Source organism: Stegostoma tigrinum, chromosome 31 (genome assembly GCF_030684315.1).
Source record: "Stegostoma tigrinum isolate sSteTig4 chromosome 31, sSteTig4.hap1, whole genome shotgun sequence".
NCBI classification, from domain to species: domain Eukaryota; kingdom Metazoa; phylum Chordata; class Chondrichthyes; order Orectolobiformes; family Stegostomatidae; genus Stegostoma; species Stegostoma tigrinum.
The window spans coordinates 12,410,945-12,427,743 of NC_081384.1; the positions used below are offsets into that span (position 1 = coordinate 12,410,945).

Below are 16,799 nucleotides of genomic sequence, written 5' to 3' on the forward strand. Positions count from 1 at the left end.
GTGGACAATAAAGCTGATTGCTGGTTATTGTAGTTAATGGTGACATGTCTGCCTGCCTCCACCTCCTGCCTTCTTCCCAAGTACAAAATACAACAAGTTATCTTTCATTTTGACAAAACTAAACCGCAGAGTTTGTAAATTCATGACAACGATTGCTTATTATAAAACTTCCAATCAAACCATTTTTTAAATTTCTCCTGTGAAGGGCAGCACTTTCAGATTCAAATATCATAAAACAATCCAGACAGAAATTAAGACAGCTTGACCCCATGGTTCACACCTGTTTCCGAAAGTATTTATTGTTTTATTATACTGTGGATTTTCTGAAATCTTAACTAGAATTATGAACCTTTTAAAGGCTGAAAGAGTTTCCATTAACATTATAAGGAGGATTAGGAGGATGCCAATATCCTAGTGCCAAAAAAGGAAAAAAGAATATATCAGGTAACTGTAGAACAGTCAGACTAATACTGCTTGGGGTAGGTTTCTAAAAGATATAATATGGAACAAGGTTAACACAACTCTACAACGATACGCATTGATGAAAGTCAATTATTCAGGATTTCTAAAAGGCAAACTGCACCTCAACCAAAGTATTAAATGCCCTAGAGGAAATTGGGAGCAATCTTGATGAATTGAATTGTCTTCTTCTACAGTATAAAGTACAACAATTCCAGAAAATGACATCCATCACTTCATTCTCTGGAAGTGAAGTTTAATTGGGAGGTTAATGGAGTAAGGGACAGGGTGGCTGTTTATTTCCTTCTTGCAATGTGAAGCCAATATTTATTGCTCTCAAGTATTTCCTAACCATCCTAAACATTACAACACACCTCAGGAGTAGGTGAGACTTGAGTCTGGTCCTCCTGGCCCAAAGGAAGGGACACTTTTGCTGCACCACAAGAGGAATTTATTTGCACTAGTGAAGATGGTTGCTATTATCATCTGGTATGGTATTTTCTGAGATTAGTTGGAACTGGGGAGAGGGTGATTGTTTTATGTTAGCTAGGGGGTAAATCTGGTGAGTATTTGACTAGATGTACACCTATGAGGAACAGGTAACCCGCATGGTGGGAGTTTTACTGAATGCAAGTAGGGATAATGCCTTGACTAGAAAGCTTAATGCTTGGCTTTCTAATCCTTGACAAGAAAGGCATTGGTGATTCACAATACTGTTAAGGAATTGCAGGATTTTCGCCCAGCAACAGAAATGGAAGAATAATAGATTTCCAAATCAAGGAGATGTACGGCTGAGACGGGAACTTGTAGGTGGTTGCATTCCTATGCACCTCTGTGTTCCTCTGCTGCCCTCGTCCCTCAAGATAGCAGAGGTTTTGTGTTTGGAGGAGGGGCTTAGTGAGCCATATTCAAAGCAGTCTGTGCAAGGAACAAATTATAATGGTTCAATGGCTTTTGCAGTGTGTATGGTAAATGTTCCTCAGTTGTAGCATATAAATATACACTTGACCCAGAGGACAGGGATTAGTTTAGACAGTATGTTACTTACGATTACACTGCTCAGAATTGCTCAAAACTTTGTCATGCGCAATAAATTACTGACTTGCGATGAATGATGTCAGCAATTCTAATGTTTGCATTTAACACTCTCTTTGTTTTATGTTGAAGTCCCTATTTGCAATTTCATGAAATTTGCCTTCTACATTTTTTTGTAGAAAATTCCTGACCAGCCAGAAGCAACTCCTGACCAGAAATCCGTACTCGGCTCTGGGGAGGAGGCTATCACAAGTGCTCCTGTCAAACTGGATATTTTAGGTGAACACTGTCCCTGCAATGATTCCAAACAGCCTACACTGAAGACATCTCACATGGAATCAAGGCTATATTTTATTATACTTTTTCAGAACATTTAGTAGCAGTTCAAAATTGGCAAAGTGTAAAGTGCAATACAATTCAATGTATTTGATTGTAGCATGTAGTATGTATGTCTCGTGAGGCTGCTCACTTGCAGCATGAATGATCAAGATATATTTTCATGTCAATCTTACAACCTGAGCAGTTTTATACAAATTCCAGACCCTCAGTGTGCAGAAATAGGAAGACTTCAGACTGTAGCCTGTCCCCAATGAGCCTCTATGGTGACTGCCCCCAGCTTTAGTTTCTCCCTTGGCTATAACCTTGGACTTTGGAATGCACCACTTAGTAATAATCAATTATTCCTAGCTCTTGGCACTCGAAGGCCAACGTATCTGGGACAGACCAAAATGTGTCTTTCACTGAGTTGATGGTCCTGCAGCAGTTGATATTTCAAGTCATAGAAAGAGGCTGTTCAGCCCATCGTGTTGTGCTGGTCATCAGACATCGGTCTGTGCAAATCCAACTTGCTAGCATTTGACTCATGGCCTTGTATGCTATCACATTTCAAGTGCTCGTCTAAACAGTCCCTAAATATGTTGAGGTTTCCTGCTTCTCCCATACTTTTAGGCAATGAGTTTCAATTACCTACTACCCTCTGGGTGAAAAAAGGAATTCTTCAATTCTCTCCTGAACTTCCTGATCCTCACCTTGAATCTGCTCCACCTGGTTAGTAACCCTTCTACTAAGGGGAAAGGTTCACCCTATTTACCTTGACAATGCCCCTCAGAATGTTGGACCCATCAATTATACTCCCCCTCAGCCCTCTCAGTGCAAATACAAGCAACTCGAGCCTAACTAGTCTCTGTTCATAGCTGAATCGCTCCAGTCCAAGCAATATTCTGGTAAATCTCTTCTCCACCCTCTCAAATATAATTGCATCCTTCCCATAGCGTGTTGACCAGAACTGTGCACAATACTCTGACTGCGACCTAAAGGACTTTATATACAGCTCCAATATTACCTCCATACTCCTTTAACTCATTGTGCAAACAACCAGTAGAGAATGGAATCTCCTTGAGCTTTTTGGGATGAATACTGTTGAAACCAACTCTTTCCAGGCTTTCTTTGAAATGCGATATCCACAAACAACAGCAGTGGTAATGTAAAATGGGAATGAATGTACTAGACCCAAGGAGACTGCAACTTTAGTCCAGAGGAAACCATCTCAAGATGATGCTTAGCTTCCAGGCTATTAGTAGCTGTATATAAAGACTCCATAAGCATGGCCCTTCCTGCTGAGATCCACACAGTTTAACATTCCTGTGAATCAGGGCACCGTCAATCACAGTTTCTTGTATTTACATATGAAGCAGGTTGGAACAGACCATCTTTATTTGAGATGACCTGCTAATTTGTGAATGGTCATAGCAGAACCACAGCTGGGTATTTGCAGCATATTGAAAAGCCATCAATTTGTTTTAACCAAAAAAACACCAGAACTTGGCTGCCAAGGGGGCCCTGTGTCATCAAACGCTTTAATAAATAAAAGCAAAATGCAGCAGCTGCTGAAGGTCTGAGATGAAAACTGAAACAGCTGCAGAAACTCAGCTTGTGTGGCAGTGTCTGAGGATGGAGAAACAGAGTGAAAGTTTCAAGACCTGGTTGACCCTTCATTGGAACTGAAGGCAGGAGACGATTTGTAATGCCACCTGTCACCCCGACCAACCTTCCACTTGTTCTGCGAGGCCTCCAAAACCTGTGTTTCCTCCATCCACACCCCCTTCATCCCCTGGGCTTTGGGATCCTATTCCATTATAATAGCTCAGGACATGTCTTTGTGGGGCAGTCATGATATTCTTTGGGCTCCTTCCTGCAGTCCTGGCAGTGCCCAATACTGAGCTGTAGCACTGCTGACCAATCTGATTGACTGTCTACTCTTGAGGACTCCCTACCTGTGAGGGGTGAAATCCTGTTCACCAGCACTTCCGCTCACTGCTGGAGCATTATGGTTATGGGGTAGGTCTTGGTGCTGAATTTCTTTCCTGGGATGCGTGGAGGAGGGTGAGCTGTTCATTCCCCAACTATAAAATGCTGCCCTTGGACTCGGGGAATGGTCTTAAATTTTGGCCTAGAACCTTTCAGGAGTTAAATGGAGAAACAGTTTGACACAGTAAGGGTGGCCGACGTTCAAAATTCTCTTCCAAAATAGTGATTGACGGCAGATCAATGTTAATTTTGAATCAGAGATTGATTGAATTTTGCTAATGGATACATTAATTAAGTCACATGGGACAATAGTAGGTCTATGGGGTTGGATCGAGGTGAGCCATGATCTCGTTAAACTGTGGAAGACTTGAGAAGCTCCATGGTGGGATGTAGACCTCTGCCTGACCAGCTCGTGCTTCCAGTTTGTGAAGTGGCAGAGCCAGGAGCAGCTCAGTGTGATTAAAGCCGGTAGATGGGTCCTCTCGCAACCGAAGGGACAGGCACTGTACAGCAGATCCACCTTCTCCAAAACCATACGGCTTACATAATGGCACACAACGAAAGAGTTTCGTCAAGCAGATGTGGCAGAGAGATCTCCTGGTGACTTTACTAATATTCTTAGCCCAATCCCTTCAGCCAAATTGGATGTAAATTGAGTATTTTTCTCATGAATGTTTGAGCTAATTTCCTGAATGCAAAATGCTCAGTCACCCGCTATAGGCTAATGGCTGTATGCAAACATTTGACCAAAAGCCATTTAGATAACACATGAGAACTAGCAATTAGAGATGGCACGGTGGCTCAGTGGTTAGCACTGCTGCCTCACAGTGCCAGGGACCTGGGTTTGATTCCAGCCTTGGGCAACTGTCTGTGTGGAGTTTGCACATCCTCCCTGTGTCTGCATAGCCTTCCTCTGGGTGCTCCAGTTTCCTGCCACAGTCCAAAGATGTGCAGGGTAGATGGATTGGCCATGCTATCGTGCCCAGGGATATTTAGGTTAGGCGGGTTAGACATGGGAAATAAGGGGTCTAGGTGGGATGGTTTTCAGGGGCGTGGTGTGGACTAGTTGGGCTGAATGACCTGTTTCCAAACTGTAGGGATTCTATGACCCAACTTCCTTTCACCCTCAATCCCCTGGCAAAGTCTTTGAGTTTTCACGCTGTTTGAGTAACATCTGCATTTAGATGAGCTTAAAACCTGCCAAGAGTAATATTAGGAAACCCAAAGTCATTGTCATAGAGTCATGGAGATCTACAGCATGGCCCATTGCATCACTCTAGTCAAACACAACTAACTAGCTATTCTAATCCCATTTGGCCAATAGCCTATATAGTTTGGCATCTAAAGTGCACATCGGAAAACTTCTTAAATGTTATGAGGTCTTTTGCTTCTACCACCCTTAGAGCACTGTGTTCCAGATTCCCATCACCCTCTGGGTGAAAAGGTTATTCCTCACTTCTTCACTAAACCTTCTGCCCCCACCTTAAATCTGTGCCCCCAGTCACTGATCCCTCCATCAAGGGGAAATGTTTCTTCCTATATATCCTATCATCTTATGCATCTCAATCATGTCCCCGCTCAATCTCCTCTGCTTGAAGGAAAACAACCCCAGGCTGTCCACTCTCTCTTCATAACTGAAACTGTCTAGCCCAGGCAACATCCTGCTGAATCTCCTCTATACCATCTCCCGTGTAATCACATCCCTCCTACAATATGTTTCTAGAACTGCACACAATACTCTAGCTGTGGCCTAAATCATGTTTTACACAGTTCCAGTACAACCTCCCTACTCTTAAATGGTACGCCTTGATGAGTAAAGGCAAGTATACCATCTGCCTTCTTAACCACTTTACTCATCTCTTCATTGTAGGTGGTTCCTGCCACAAGATCTGTCCCCTAGTCGTCTTCTACTCAGCCACTATCCAGCACTGAACATTAGTGTGCTTTTTCTCCCTGATCTGTATGTCCAAGCCCATATCCTCTCCATTGTCAAGACTTTCCCCTTCCTAACACTTTCCATCTACACCTCAACCTTATCTGTTGCTGAAACCCTCATTCAAGCTCCTGTCACCTTCAGACTTGACTATTCCAATGCTTATCTGGTTGATCTCTTGCCTACATAAGCTTGAGCTCATATAAATCTCTTTTTCCCATTAATCTCATCAAGATCCAAACACCCATCATTACCATGGTCACTGACCTGGACAAGATCCCAAGCCAGGAACACTTTGATTTTAAAATTTTCATCTTTGTTGTCAAGCTCCTCCAAGCCTTTGTCCCTTGCCTGCACATCCATAACCTTCTTTAATATCATGACTTTCCAAAATCTTTGTGTTCCTCCCATTCTTTTCGCTCATGAATCCTCAATTTTCGCCGGTCCAGTGTCACTGCATGTTGCAATTTCAGGTGCAAGCTCTTGAATTCTCTTCCTGCACTTTACCACGAAGCTGTTGCATTTTGGTTTTTTTGAAGAAGAAAATACAGTGAATATTCTTTAGGGAAGCAAACCTGACATCTGTACCTTGACTGGCCTATGTGGGCTCCAGTCACAGAGCAACATCGTTGACTCTCAAGTGTTCAGTGAAATGGCCTTGCATACCACTTGGCAACACTGAAGTAGCATTGGGCTCTGCCTAACAACATTGTGTGAGAGTATCTTTGCTGAACAGAGGGTAATGCTTAAAGAAGTAGACCCACCAATACCATCATTTCTGGGCAACGTGAGGTGGTCAATAAATGCCAGCCTGCCCCAGAGATCCCCATACCCCAAGGATCAATTTGCATTCCTAAAAAGAAAGTGGGCTAGGTGTAATGTTGATTGAGAAAAATTGTGGTATAGCAAACTGAATGTGTGCAAGTAGATATAGATGGGGCAGTACGGTGGCTCAGTGGTTAGCACTGCAGCCTCACAGCTCCAGGGACCCGGGTTCGATTCTGGCCTCAGGTAACTGTCTGTGCGGAGTTTGCACATTCTCCCCGTGTCTGCATAGGTTTCCTCCGGGTGCTCCGGTTTCCTCCCACAGCCCAAGGATGTGCAGGCTAGGTGGATAAGACATGCTAAATTGCCCCTAGTGTTCAGGGGTATGTGGGTTATAGGGGGATGGGTCTGGTTGGGAAACTCCAAGGGACAGTGTGGACTTGTTGGGCCAAAGGGCCTGTTTCCACACTGTAGGGAATCTAATCTAATCTTCTAGCAATATCAGTGGATTTAGCTACAAAATTCATGACTAACAATCAAAAGCAAAGGGTTCTTGTAGTAATGCCACTACCTCTGAGCCAGGAGGCCTGGGTTCAAAACTCATCTGGTCCAGAGGCATCATAACATGTCTGAACAGACTGATGAAAACTATTAAATAATTTAAAAATTGCTAAAACGATTTATTTGATGATAGATGTGAAAGAAGACATTGACATCAAGCCTGAGATTGAAGAGTCCTGGCCATTGTCAAAAGGAGACAAGGTGAATTAAAGTAGAGAATTGTTCAGAATGTTGTATGTTGGGAAATCTCATCCACCACATTAAACTGTCAATGGGTTAACTTGTTATGTGGTGAAGGGCTCCAATAATTAAAACAAAAACAAAGCTTGCTGGAAAAGCTCAGCAGGCTGGCAGCATCTGTGGTGAGAAATCAGTGTTAACATTTCGGGTGAAGTGACCATTCCTCAGAGAAAGGTAGCTCTATTTTCTCTCTGTAGATGCTGCTAGTCCTGCTGAGCTTTTCTAGAAATTTTTGTTTTTGTTTCTGATCTGCAGCATCCACAGTTCTTTCTGTTTTTATTCAATTGATGGATGTTTAATTATAAGAATCTAGTCCCTGTTCTGTGTGTGTGATTAATTAAGCCTGGATATGGTCACTTCGAAATATTACCTAAACTGCAGGTCAGCTGGTGTAAACATTGAGCAGAGATTTCAAACTATTGCAAATAAAGCTCTCTCTCTTACACCCACACACATACTCACCCACACACACACACACACACACAGACACACACACAAACACCCCCACACACACAAACACCCACAAACACACACGCCACACCCACACACACACACTCACACACCCACACACACTCTCACACACACACACACACACACACACACACACACATACACACGCCACACACACACAAACACACCCACACACACACTCACACACCCACACACACACACACACACGCCACACACACACAAACACACCCACACGCACACACACACCCACACACACACACACATGCCACACACACACACGCCACACACACACACACACGCCACACACACACAAACACACCCACACACACACAAACACCCATGCCACACCCACACACACCCACACCCACACACAAAAACCCACGCCACACCCACACACAGACACACCCACACACACATGCGCCACACACACACACACGCCACACACACACAAACACACCCACACACACACAAACACGCGTACACAGCCTGGTGATCTTTGCATAACTCTGAGGCCTAAAATGTAGCATTGAGTCGAGATCCACCGTCTCCCCCAAAATTCCCAATTTACCCTTCCCCATTAGTTTCTTTTGAACACTGATGCCATTCCAGTTGAGACTTCAAACAATGTAAACTAGAAGTGCTACATGGAAATACTTAGCAGCTCTGTCAGTATCTGGGAGAGAAAACCAGAGGTAACAGGGACTTAAAGAAACAAAGGACAGAGTTTTACCAACCCAGAAGGTGCTGAGAAAGGGAAACAAATGGGCAAGTTGCCACTGGAGAAATATTTGGCCCCTTCTCACCTTCTCATCCTAGAGTGAGAATGTCCACTGGGAACTTGCATGACCTGTCACCAATTTACACCCTTATTGACCACTTGAGGGTCCCAACGTGCCATCTCTCCAATCGTAGGATCCCTACAGTGTGGAAGCAGGCCATTCGGCCCATTGAGTCCACACCAACCCTCTGAAGAGCAACCCACCCAGACCCATCCCCTCTACCCTATCCCTGTAACACTGTCTTTCCTATGGCTAATGCACCTAGCCTGCACTTCCCTGGACACTGTATAAGCAATCTAGCATGGTCTAACATAATAATCAGAGCAATGATCCAAGCTAGAATTTGTTAGATTTTTCCTTTCCTTTGAGTTGGCAGAATTCATTTTATCTTGCTGATTTTGCCATCGACATTATGAAAATGATAAATATCAGTGCAGCATTTGCAAACTAGTGGCGTACTGAATAGATGATCTCTGCCTTCTGAAGTTTATTTTCATGCATTCTCTTACAGGATAAAGTTGATCCATGTGTCTGCCCTGTGTCACCTGGGCCTCCAGGGCCAAAGGTATGGAACTGATTGAACATTGAGCACTATATGGATGAAATTTTGTCAATCGGGATTGGAAGTCGCTGAATATTAACTTGCAGCATTTTCTCCTGATGCTAACATTTCCAGGACATGTTCTACCCAATATGTCAATATTATTCAGGATTCAGTCATTTTAAAGTTGTTGTTTACAGGAACTTCTGGTTGGTCTCGTTTTTCTTATTTCATCACCCTATCAATATTGCTGTTTGAATTTCTGTAAGAATTGTCAACAGGCTTTGTGGAGCCCTAATGAACCATCGATAGCCAACACAAAGACTTGATGATCTGCAATAATGAATTGGCTTCACAGCAGTTTCACTTTGTAAAGTGATAATGGTTGACTTACTCAGTACTGGAAGAGCTAATAAATAAAAAGCAGAGCAACCGAAAGGACAAGGCAACATGGAGTTACCATGGGTGGTGGTAACAATTGCTCAGCCTAGAGTTTTAGTGGTTCGCAAGGTGCGGAGGTCTTTGGCAGGGCCAGTATTTATTGCTCATTCTGAATTGCCCTGGAGGAGATGGTGATGAGTCATCTTCTGGAACGCAGCTGAGTGGTTTGCCAGATCTCCTCAGTTAAGATTCAACCACACTGTTGTGGGTCTGGAGTCATGTATGGGCCAGGCTGTGTGAGGAAGGCAGATTTCCTACCCTTGCAGATCACAAGCTGAACTGCGACAATCCAATAATTTCAACATTGTTGTTGCTGAAACAAGCTTCTTATTCAATCAACCAAATTGAAATTCCCTCAGCTGCCTTGGTGGACTTTTGAGCTCATGTTTTTAGATCTCGATTCAGGTATCTGGATTACTACTAACAGAAATGCAATGCCTCCCCACCTATAGGGCTAATACTGCTCACTTGATATCTCACAATGCTTTGCAAATTGGAGAGCCTTTGACTTCAATGTCTGTAACTGGGCTTCAGTGAGATTGGAGAGGGGTGTGAGAGAAAAAATATCAGTTCAAATTGAAAGAAGCCAGAATAATTTCTACTTTAATCTGCTTAGGAAACATCTGTAGCCAAAGAACTGTGAGAACTAAGTGAGAAACATTGTTATTCTGTTGAACTGACATCTTCTAGTCAACAAGAGCCATCTTTAATTTTGCACGTTCTGCGAAGTGGCAGCATTATCCTGGTTTCGAGCCACTGGTCTGACATCTAATTACCCAAAACAAACCAGATCGAAAAACAGCATGTTGTGGATGCTAAAAGTCTGAAATTAAAAACTGAAATTGCTGCACACACTTGACAAGTGAGGCAGAATCTGAAGACAGAGAAATAGAGTTAATAGCGAGTTTTGAGAAGATTTGTAGCTCAGATTGAGGTTCTGGATGTAAGTTTGCTCGCTGAGCTGGAAGGTTAGTTTTCGAAACGTCTGAAAACTAACCTTCCAGCTCAGCGAGCAAACTTACATCCAGAATAGAGTTAATGTTTTTTAGAGTCCAATATTGCTCTTCCAAAGAAAATTCATATTTGACTCCAAAGCTTTAGCTCTGTTTCAGGTCCGTGATCTTCCTTCAGATGAACCATCTCTACAACTGTTGCCCTAACCTGATGAATATTTCCAGCATTTGTTTATCATCTGAGATGTTGCACTGGGTTATAGTTTAACTCCTATCCAGCTGGAATCCAGGAGTCTTATAAAAAACCAACCTCTGTAACTTGGTGTCTCTCTTGAGAATTACCGATGCTTTTTTTGTCAAAGTTTTTAATGTTGAGGCGCTCCTGTTTCCTGCTCTTGAATGGCAGATGGAGCAGAGATGTTTCCTGTTAAAGTATATCTGCAGAGATCTTTGTAAACACAACTCGAATGGGAAGTATATGAGGCTGCGCCTCACTTCCCCTCAGATTAGCAACTTTTAAAAACATAGGAACAGGAGTAGGCCATTCAGCCCCTCGAGCTTGTTTTGTCATTCAATGAGATCATAGCTGATCTGTGGCCTAACTCTGCCAACCTGCCTTTGGCTCATATCCCTTAATACCTTTGCTTAACAAAACTTTATCTGTCTCAGATCTAAAATTAACAAATGATCCAGCATCTACTGCCATTTATGGAAGAGAGTTCCAAGCATATACCATCCTTTGTGTGAGGGATTTCATCAGCCTTGCCCGTGTCTCCTGCATTCCACAAGATAAATTTCATCCAGCAGTGTTGTCCCTTTACTTGATGAATGTATTTTTCCCACAGGGGGCACGGGGGATCCCAGGCCAACCCGGGCTATCTGGAAAAGATGGAGCACCAGGTCCCGTAGGTCCAGCTGGCCCTGAGGGACCCCCTGGATTAGCAGGATTACCTGGACTACCAGGATTACCTGGGCCACCTGGATTACCTGGACCGCAAGGATCGAGTAAAGAAACCAGCTGGTCTGGAAAAGCGGTGAGTTCCTTTTATCTTCCTGTTACTGTGGAGTCATGGTGTTGCGACAATAGTGTTTGACTACTGAATGTATCCTTGTTTACACTGTAATTATGTGGGACACATTGCGTGCTCTGAAAAGTGGGAACACATGTCCACTTCTACACTTGGTACTTCACCAGGCAGCTGTGAAATAGGTGCTGGATGGAGTCACTGAGTCAGTGCTGCAGTGCAGCAGGCAGGGTGTTAGTGCTGTAATGCAGCAGATATGGAGTTAGCACTGTAATGCAATAGTTAGAGAGTTAGTGCTGTAATGTTGCAGATATGGAGTTAGCACTGTAATGCAATAGTTAGAGAGTTAGTGCTGTAATGTTGCAGATATGGAGTTAGCACTGTAATGCAATAGTTAGAGAGTTAGTGCTGTAATGCAGCAGATATGGAGTTAGTGCTGTAATGCAGCAGATATGGAGTTAGTGCTGTAATGTAGCAGATACGGAGTTAGTGCTGTAATGCAGCAGATATGGAGTTAGTGCTGTAATGCAGCAGATATGGAGTTAGTGCTGTAATGTAGCAAATATGGAGTCAGTGCTGTAACGCAGCAGATATGGAGTTAGTGCTGTAATGCAGCAGATAGGGAGTTAGTCCCGTAATGCAGCAGATAGGGAGTCAGTGCTGTAATGCAGCAGATATGGAGTCAGTGCTGTAATGCATCAGATATGGAATTAGTGCTGTAATGCAGCAGATAGGGAGTTAGTACTGCAATGGAGCAGATTGGGAGTTAGTACTGTAATGCAGCAGATAGGGAGTTAGTGGTGCAATGGAGCAGACAGTGAGATAGTGCTATAATGCAGCAGATAGCGAGTTAGTGCTGCAACACAGCAGATAGGGAGTTAGTGGTGTAATGGAGCAGATACGGAGTCAATGATGCAACATCTGTGGAGTCGTGAATAGAACTGAACATTGTGCAATCATTCGCAAGCATCTGATTTTATGATCGAAGGACAGCTATCAATGAAGCAACTGAAGATGTTAGTGCCTAGGACACTCCCCTGAGAACCTGCTACAGAGCTGTCCTGGAACTGATTGACCTCCAACAACCACATCTATCTTTCATTGTGCTGGGAATGTCTCTAACCAGGCGTGAGCTCTGCCCTGATTTCCATCGACTCCAGTTCTGCTGGGATTGCTTGGCCCTGAGTTCGGTCAAATCCTGCCTTCGTGTCAAAAACAATCACTCTGAACTTACTGGAGAATTCAACATTTTTGTACATGTTTTGTCTATGATCGTAACGAGGCGAGACGATTGTAACGGGGCCTGGTAGAATCCAGATTGGGTATCACTGAGCATGTTATCCCTTTTCAAACACTGCTTTGAGCGCTGTCACCTACTGTTTCCATCAGTTCACTGATGTCAATGGGTAAACTGATGCGATGATAAGTAGCTGGGTTGGAATTGTCCTGCCTTTTGTGGGCATGACATTTCTGGGCAATTTCCCAAATTTCTGTTTCGATGTAAGTGTTGGTGGCTGCACTGGAACAGCTTAGCCAATGGTGCAGCTTATTCTGGGGCACAAGCCCAGTGCTATTACCAGAATGTTATCAGGACCCATAACCATTTGCTGTTTTGTGAAAAAATGCAGAGCACGCAGAATTGGATGAAGATTTGTCGCTGTGTTACTGGAGACCTTTGGAGGAGGCTGAGATCATTCACTCAACACTTCTGGCTGAAGTTAGATGTAAATAATTTAGCCTGTGTGGTGATGTGCTGGATCCCTCATCATAAAGGATGGGGATATTTATGTCATCCCCTCCTCCTACAATGAATTGATTAATTGTTCACCATCATTCACAACTGGATGTGGCAAGGCTGCAGAAGTTAAATCTGATCCTTTCATTGTGGGATCACTTAGCTCTGTCCGTCACTTGCTGCTTATGCTGTTTGGCACAAAACTAACCCCATGTTGTACCCTAGATAACAAAGTGTGAAGCTGGATGAACACAGCAGGCCAAGCAGCATTTCAGGAGCACAAATCAGGTTGACACTTCAGCATGGTGCAGCACAGTAGCTCAGTGCTTAGCACCCGCTGCCTCACAGCACCAGGAACTCAGGTTTGATTCCAACTTTGGGCACCTGCCTATATCGAGTTTTCACATTCTCCCCATGCCTGTGTGGGTTTCCTCTCACAGTCCGAAGATGTGCAGGTTAGAGGGACTGGCCATGCTAAATTGCTCATAGGATATGCAGGCTATGTGGATTAGTCATGGGAAATACAGGGATAGGGTAAGGTGAGATGCCCTTTGGAGAGTCAGTATGGCTCAAACTGCCTGCTTCCAAAATGTAGGAGTTCTATGAAATTCATTTTTAGGTACGTCCAGTGGTGCTTCCGGCATCTCCTGCTATACCTCTCGTTAAACCAGGATCGATCCCTTGGCTTGATGGTGATGGCAGAGGTGGGGGCATACTGGGCATGAGGTCTGGAGTTGCCAGATCTGTTTGAACCCATTTAGTACAGTGATAGCTTCACACACAACATGATGGAGAGTCTTCTTAAGGTGAAACTGGGCCTTTGGCCCATGCAGTCGTCACTCTTTCTGATCCTCTCAAAGACAGATATACTTTCAGCAGGTAGATTGGTGAATAGGAGGTCTAGCAATTCTCCCTCTCTTTGGTTCCCGCTCCGTCAGCCGTAGGCCACGTCCAGAAGCCATGTTCTTTCAGTTTTGACCATCTCGGTCAGTAGCTGAGTTTCCAAGCCACTGTCAGCGATGGGCATTGAAGTCCCCCACCCAGAGTACATTCTACATCCTTGCCACCCTCAATGCTTCCTCCATCTGGTGTTCAACAGGCAGGAGTGTGGATTTATAGTGCTTGGGGGGCACATTGTAGTCAGGTCTCCTTTCTCACATTTGAGCTGATGTCATGAGACTTCATGGGATCCAGAGTTGTGGATTCTCAAGTTAACTCCCTCCTGTTGTATACCACTGTTCCAACACTTCTTGTTGGTCTGTTCTGCCAGTGGGGCAGGACATAGCCAGGGATGGTGCTGCCCTGGGATATTCTTTGTAAGGCATGATTCTGAAGGTGTGACCAATCTCGGGGCAGCTCCCCCTATGTTGGTACAAATGCCCAAAGGTTAGTAAGGAGGAGTTTCTGTAATCAGCAGATGAAGGGTCACTGGACTCAAATGTTATAGCTCAGCTTCTCTCCGTAAAAATGCTGCCAGACCTGCTCAGTTTCTCCAACACTCCCTGCTTGTTTTTGACAAGACTGTTGACTCTAGTACCTAGGTTGATGCCAGGTGGTCTGTCCTGCTTCCTTTGTTTAGTCTTTGTAGTGGTTTGGTAGACCTGAAAATCTCACTAGGCCATTTCAGAGGGTGGATAAGAGTCAACCACATTGCTCTGTGGTCTGGAGTCATGCGTAAACCAGACTGGGTAAAGGCATGAGATCTGGTTTCCTAAAAAGTGCCAGTGAACCAGAAAGGTTGTTATGAAAACCAACTATGGTCGCGTGTCTGCTATTAGACTAATCTTTCATTCCAGATTTTACTGAAATCAAATTCCATGATCTTCCAAGGTGGTATCTGAATTCTTGTCACCAGCACATTGGTGTGACTTTCTGAATTACTGCTCCAGTAACATTACCACTACACCACTTCCATCCCACATGAGAAACAAAACAATAGTTATTTCATGAAGATATTGTCAAATTCCTGAGAAGCCTCAGACTGAGACATAGAAAGGGAAAGAAAATGTAATTATTTTGAAGACTAAAAGTCAAACATAACTAAAGACTTATTCATTACTTGGATAACATTCCCAAAGGTGTCTGCAATGCTGGTGGTACAAACTTCCATTTCTGGAGTGTAATTCTGTTTGAACCATTTTTGTGGTGGGAGAAACAGTGAGTGCAAAGACGTTTTTTTGTTTTACCTTTCTGATGTATAATAATATCCTTTTCTTTCTCTCCAGACAGAAACTCCTGGAAGCCCAGGCATTCCTGGAGAACCTGGTGTGGATGGACTCCCGGGGCCAAGAGTAAGATTCTGGATCTACGATTTGTAATGAGAAGCAAGCAGAGAATAATTAGATCTCTTAGGAAGTGCGTCCCACACACTGAGTTGTTTCTGAATTACAATCTGCAGGCAAAAATGGCAGGCATTTAGTGCACAGTCTGAGTTGAGCCGCAAGAATGAGTTGAATGTGCGGCGAATGTGTTTTGGCGGTGTTAGGAGCATGGAGGAATGAATGCTAGCCATAACACCAAAAGATATCCTTACTCTTCTTTCACAATGTGCCTCAAAGTCCTTAACAACCACTTGGTTATTTCCTGGCCAGGCAGCATATTCTCTGATCTAAAACCCTACTACAGCTACAGCTCTGAAGTGACATTCGGCCCATTGTGTCTGTGCTGGCTCTCGGAGTGCTTTGACTTGGTGCCTTTCTTCCATACCCTCGCAAGTTGTTTCTGAATAAACAATCATCCAATATCCTGTTGAATGCCTCAAATGAACCTGCCTCCACCACATTTCCAGCCAGATCATTCCAGGCCTGATCCACTCCTGTGTATGAGAAAAGTTTTTCTCACATCACAATTGCATCTTTTGCAAATTGCAGTAAATCTGTGCTCTCTCAGTCTCAATCCATTAACAAGCAAGTACAGTCACTCCCTGATAACAAGGTGTAGAGCTGGATGAACACAGCAGACCAAGCAGCTTTTGTGCTCCTAAGATGCTGCTGGGCCTGCTGTGTTCATCCAGCTCCACATCTTGCGATCTCGGATTCTCCAGCATCTGCAGTTCCCATTATCTCTGATACAGCCTCTCCCTGTCTACCCAGTCCAGAACCCTCCTGATTTTGAAAACTTTGATCAAATTTCCCCTCAGCCTCTCCAAGCAAATTGGAGCCGATCTTTTAAATCTATAATCACTGAAATTTCTCATTCCTGCAGCCCAATTCTTGTAAACTTATTTTGCCAATTCTCTGACTCACTCACATCATTCCAAATGTGCGGTGCCCCATTTTATACACATCTAGCCTCTACAAGTTGCAGTGTAAGTAACATTGGCCACAAACAGTTTTGATTGCAGTTTATTTTCAGCCTTGATTTTGTCCGAAACATAACAAACAATTTCTCAACAAGTCTGACCTGTTGTACAGTGAACCACATTTCAGGAAATTTGACCTGTGTACAGTAAACTTGGAAACAGCCATCTGCATTGCCCAATGGTGCCATCTACTGGATTTGGTCAATATCTCGTCCAATGGAAACTAGAGTGCCCCATTTAAATCTCAAGGTCC

General features: G+C 43.8%; 1 protein-coding gene across 1 annotated transcript in view; it reads left to right on the plus strand.

Annotated features, from left to right (window-relative positions):
- The window catches only part of LOC125466151 (collagen alpha-1(XVIII) chain-like), a 123,209-nt gene that overhangs the window by 42,475 nt on the left and 63,935 nt on the right, over window positions 1-16,799 (plus strand). The window contains exons 5-9 of the mRNA XM_059638786.1: window positions 1,674-1,773; window positions 7,194-7,261; window positions 9,062-9,115; window positions 11,331-11,519; window positions 15,471-15,536. Coding sequence (XP_059494769.1) covers window positions 1,674-1,773; window positions 7,194-7,261; window positions 9,062-9,115; window positions 11,331-11,519; window positions 15,471-15,536 — 477 coding nt within the window. The remainder of the gene's footprint in view (window positions 1-1,673; window positions 1,774-7,193; window positions 7,262-9,061; window positions 9,116-11,330; window positions 11,520-15,470; window positions 15,537-16,799) is intronic.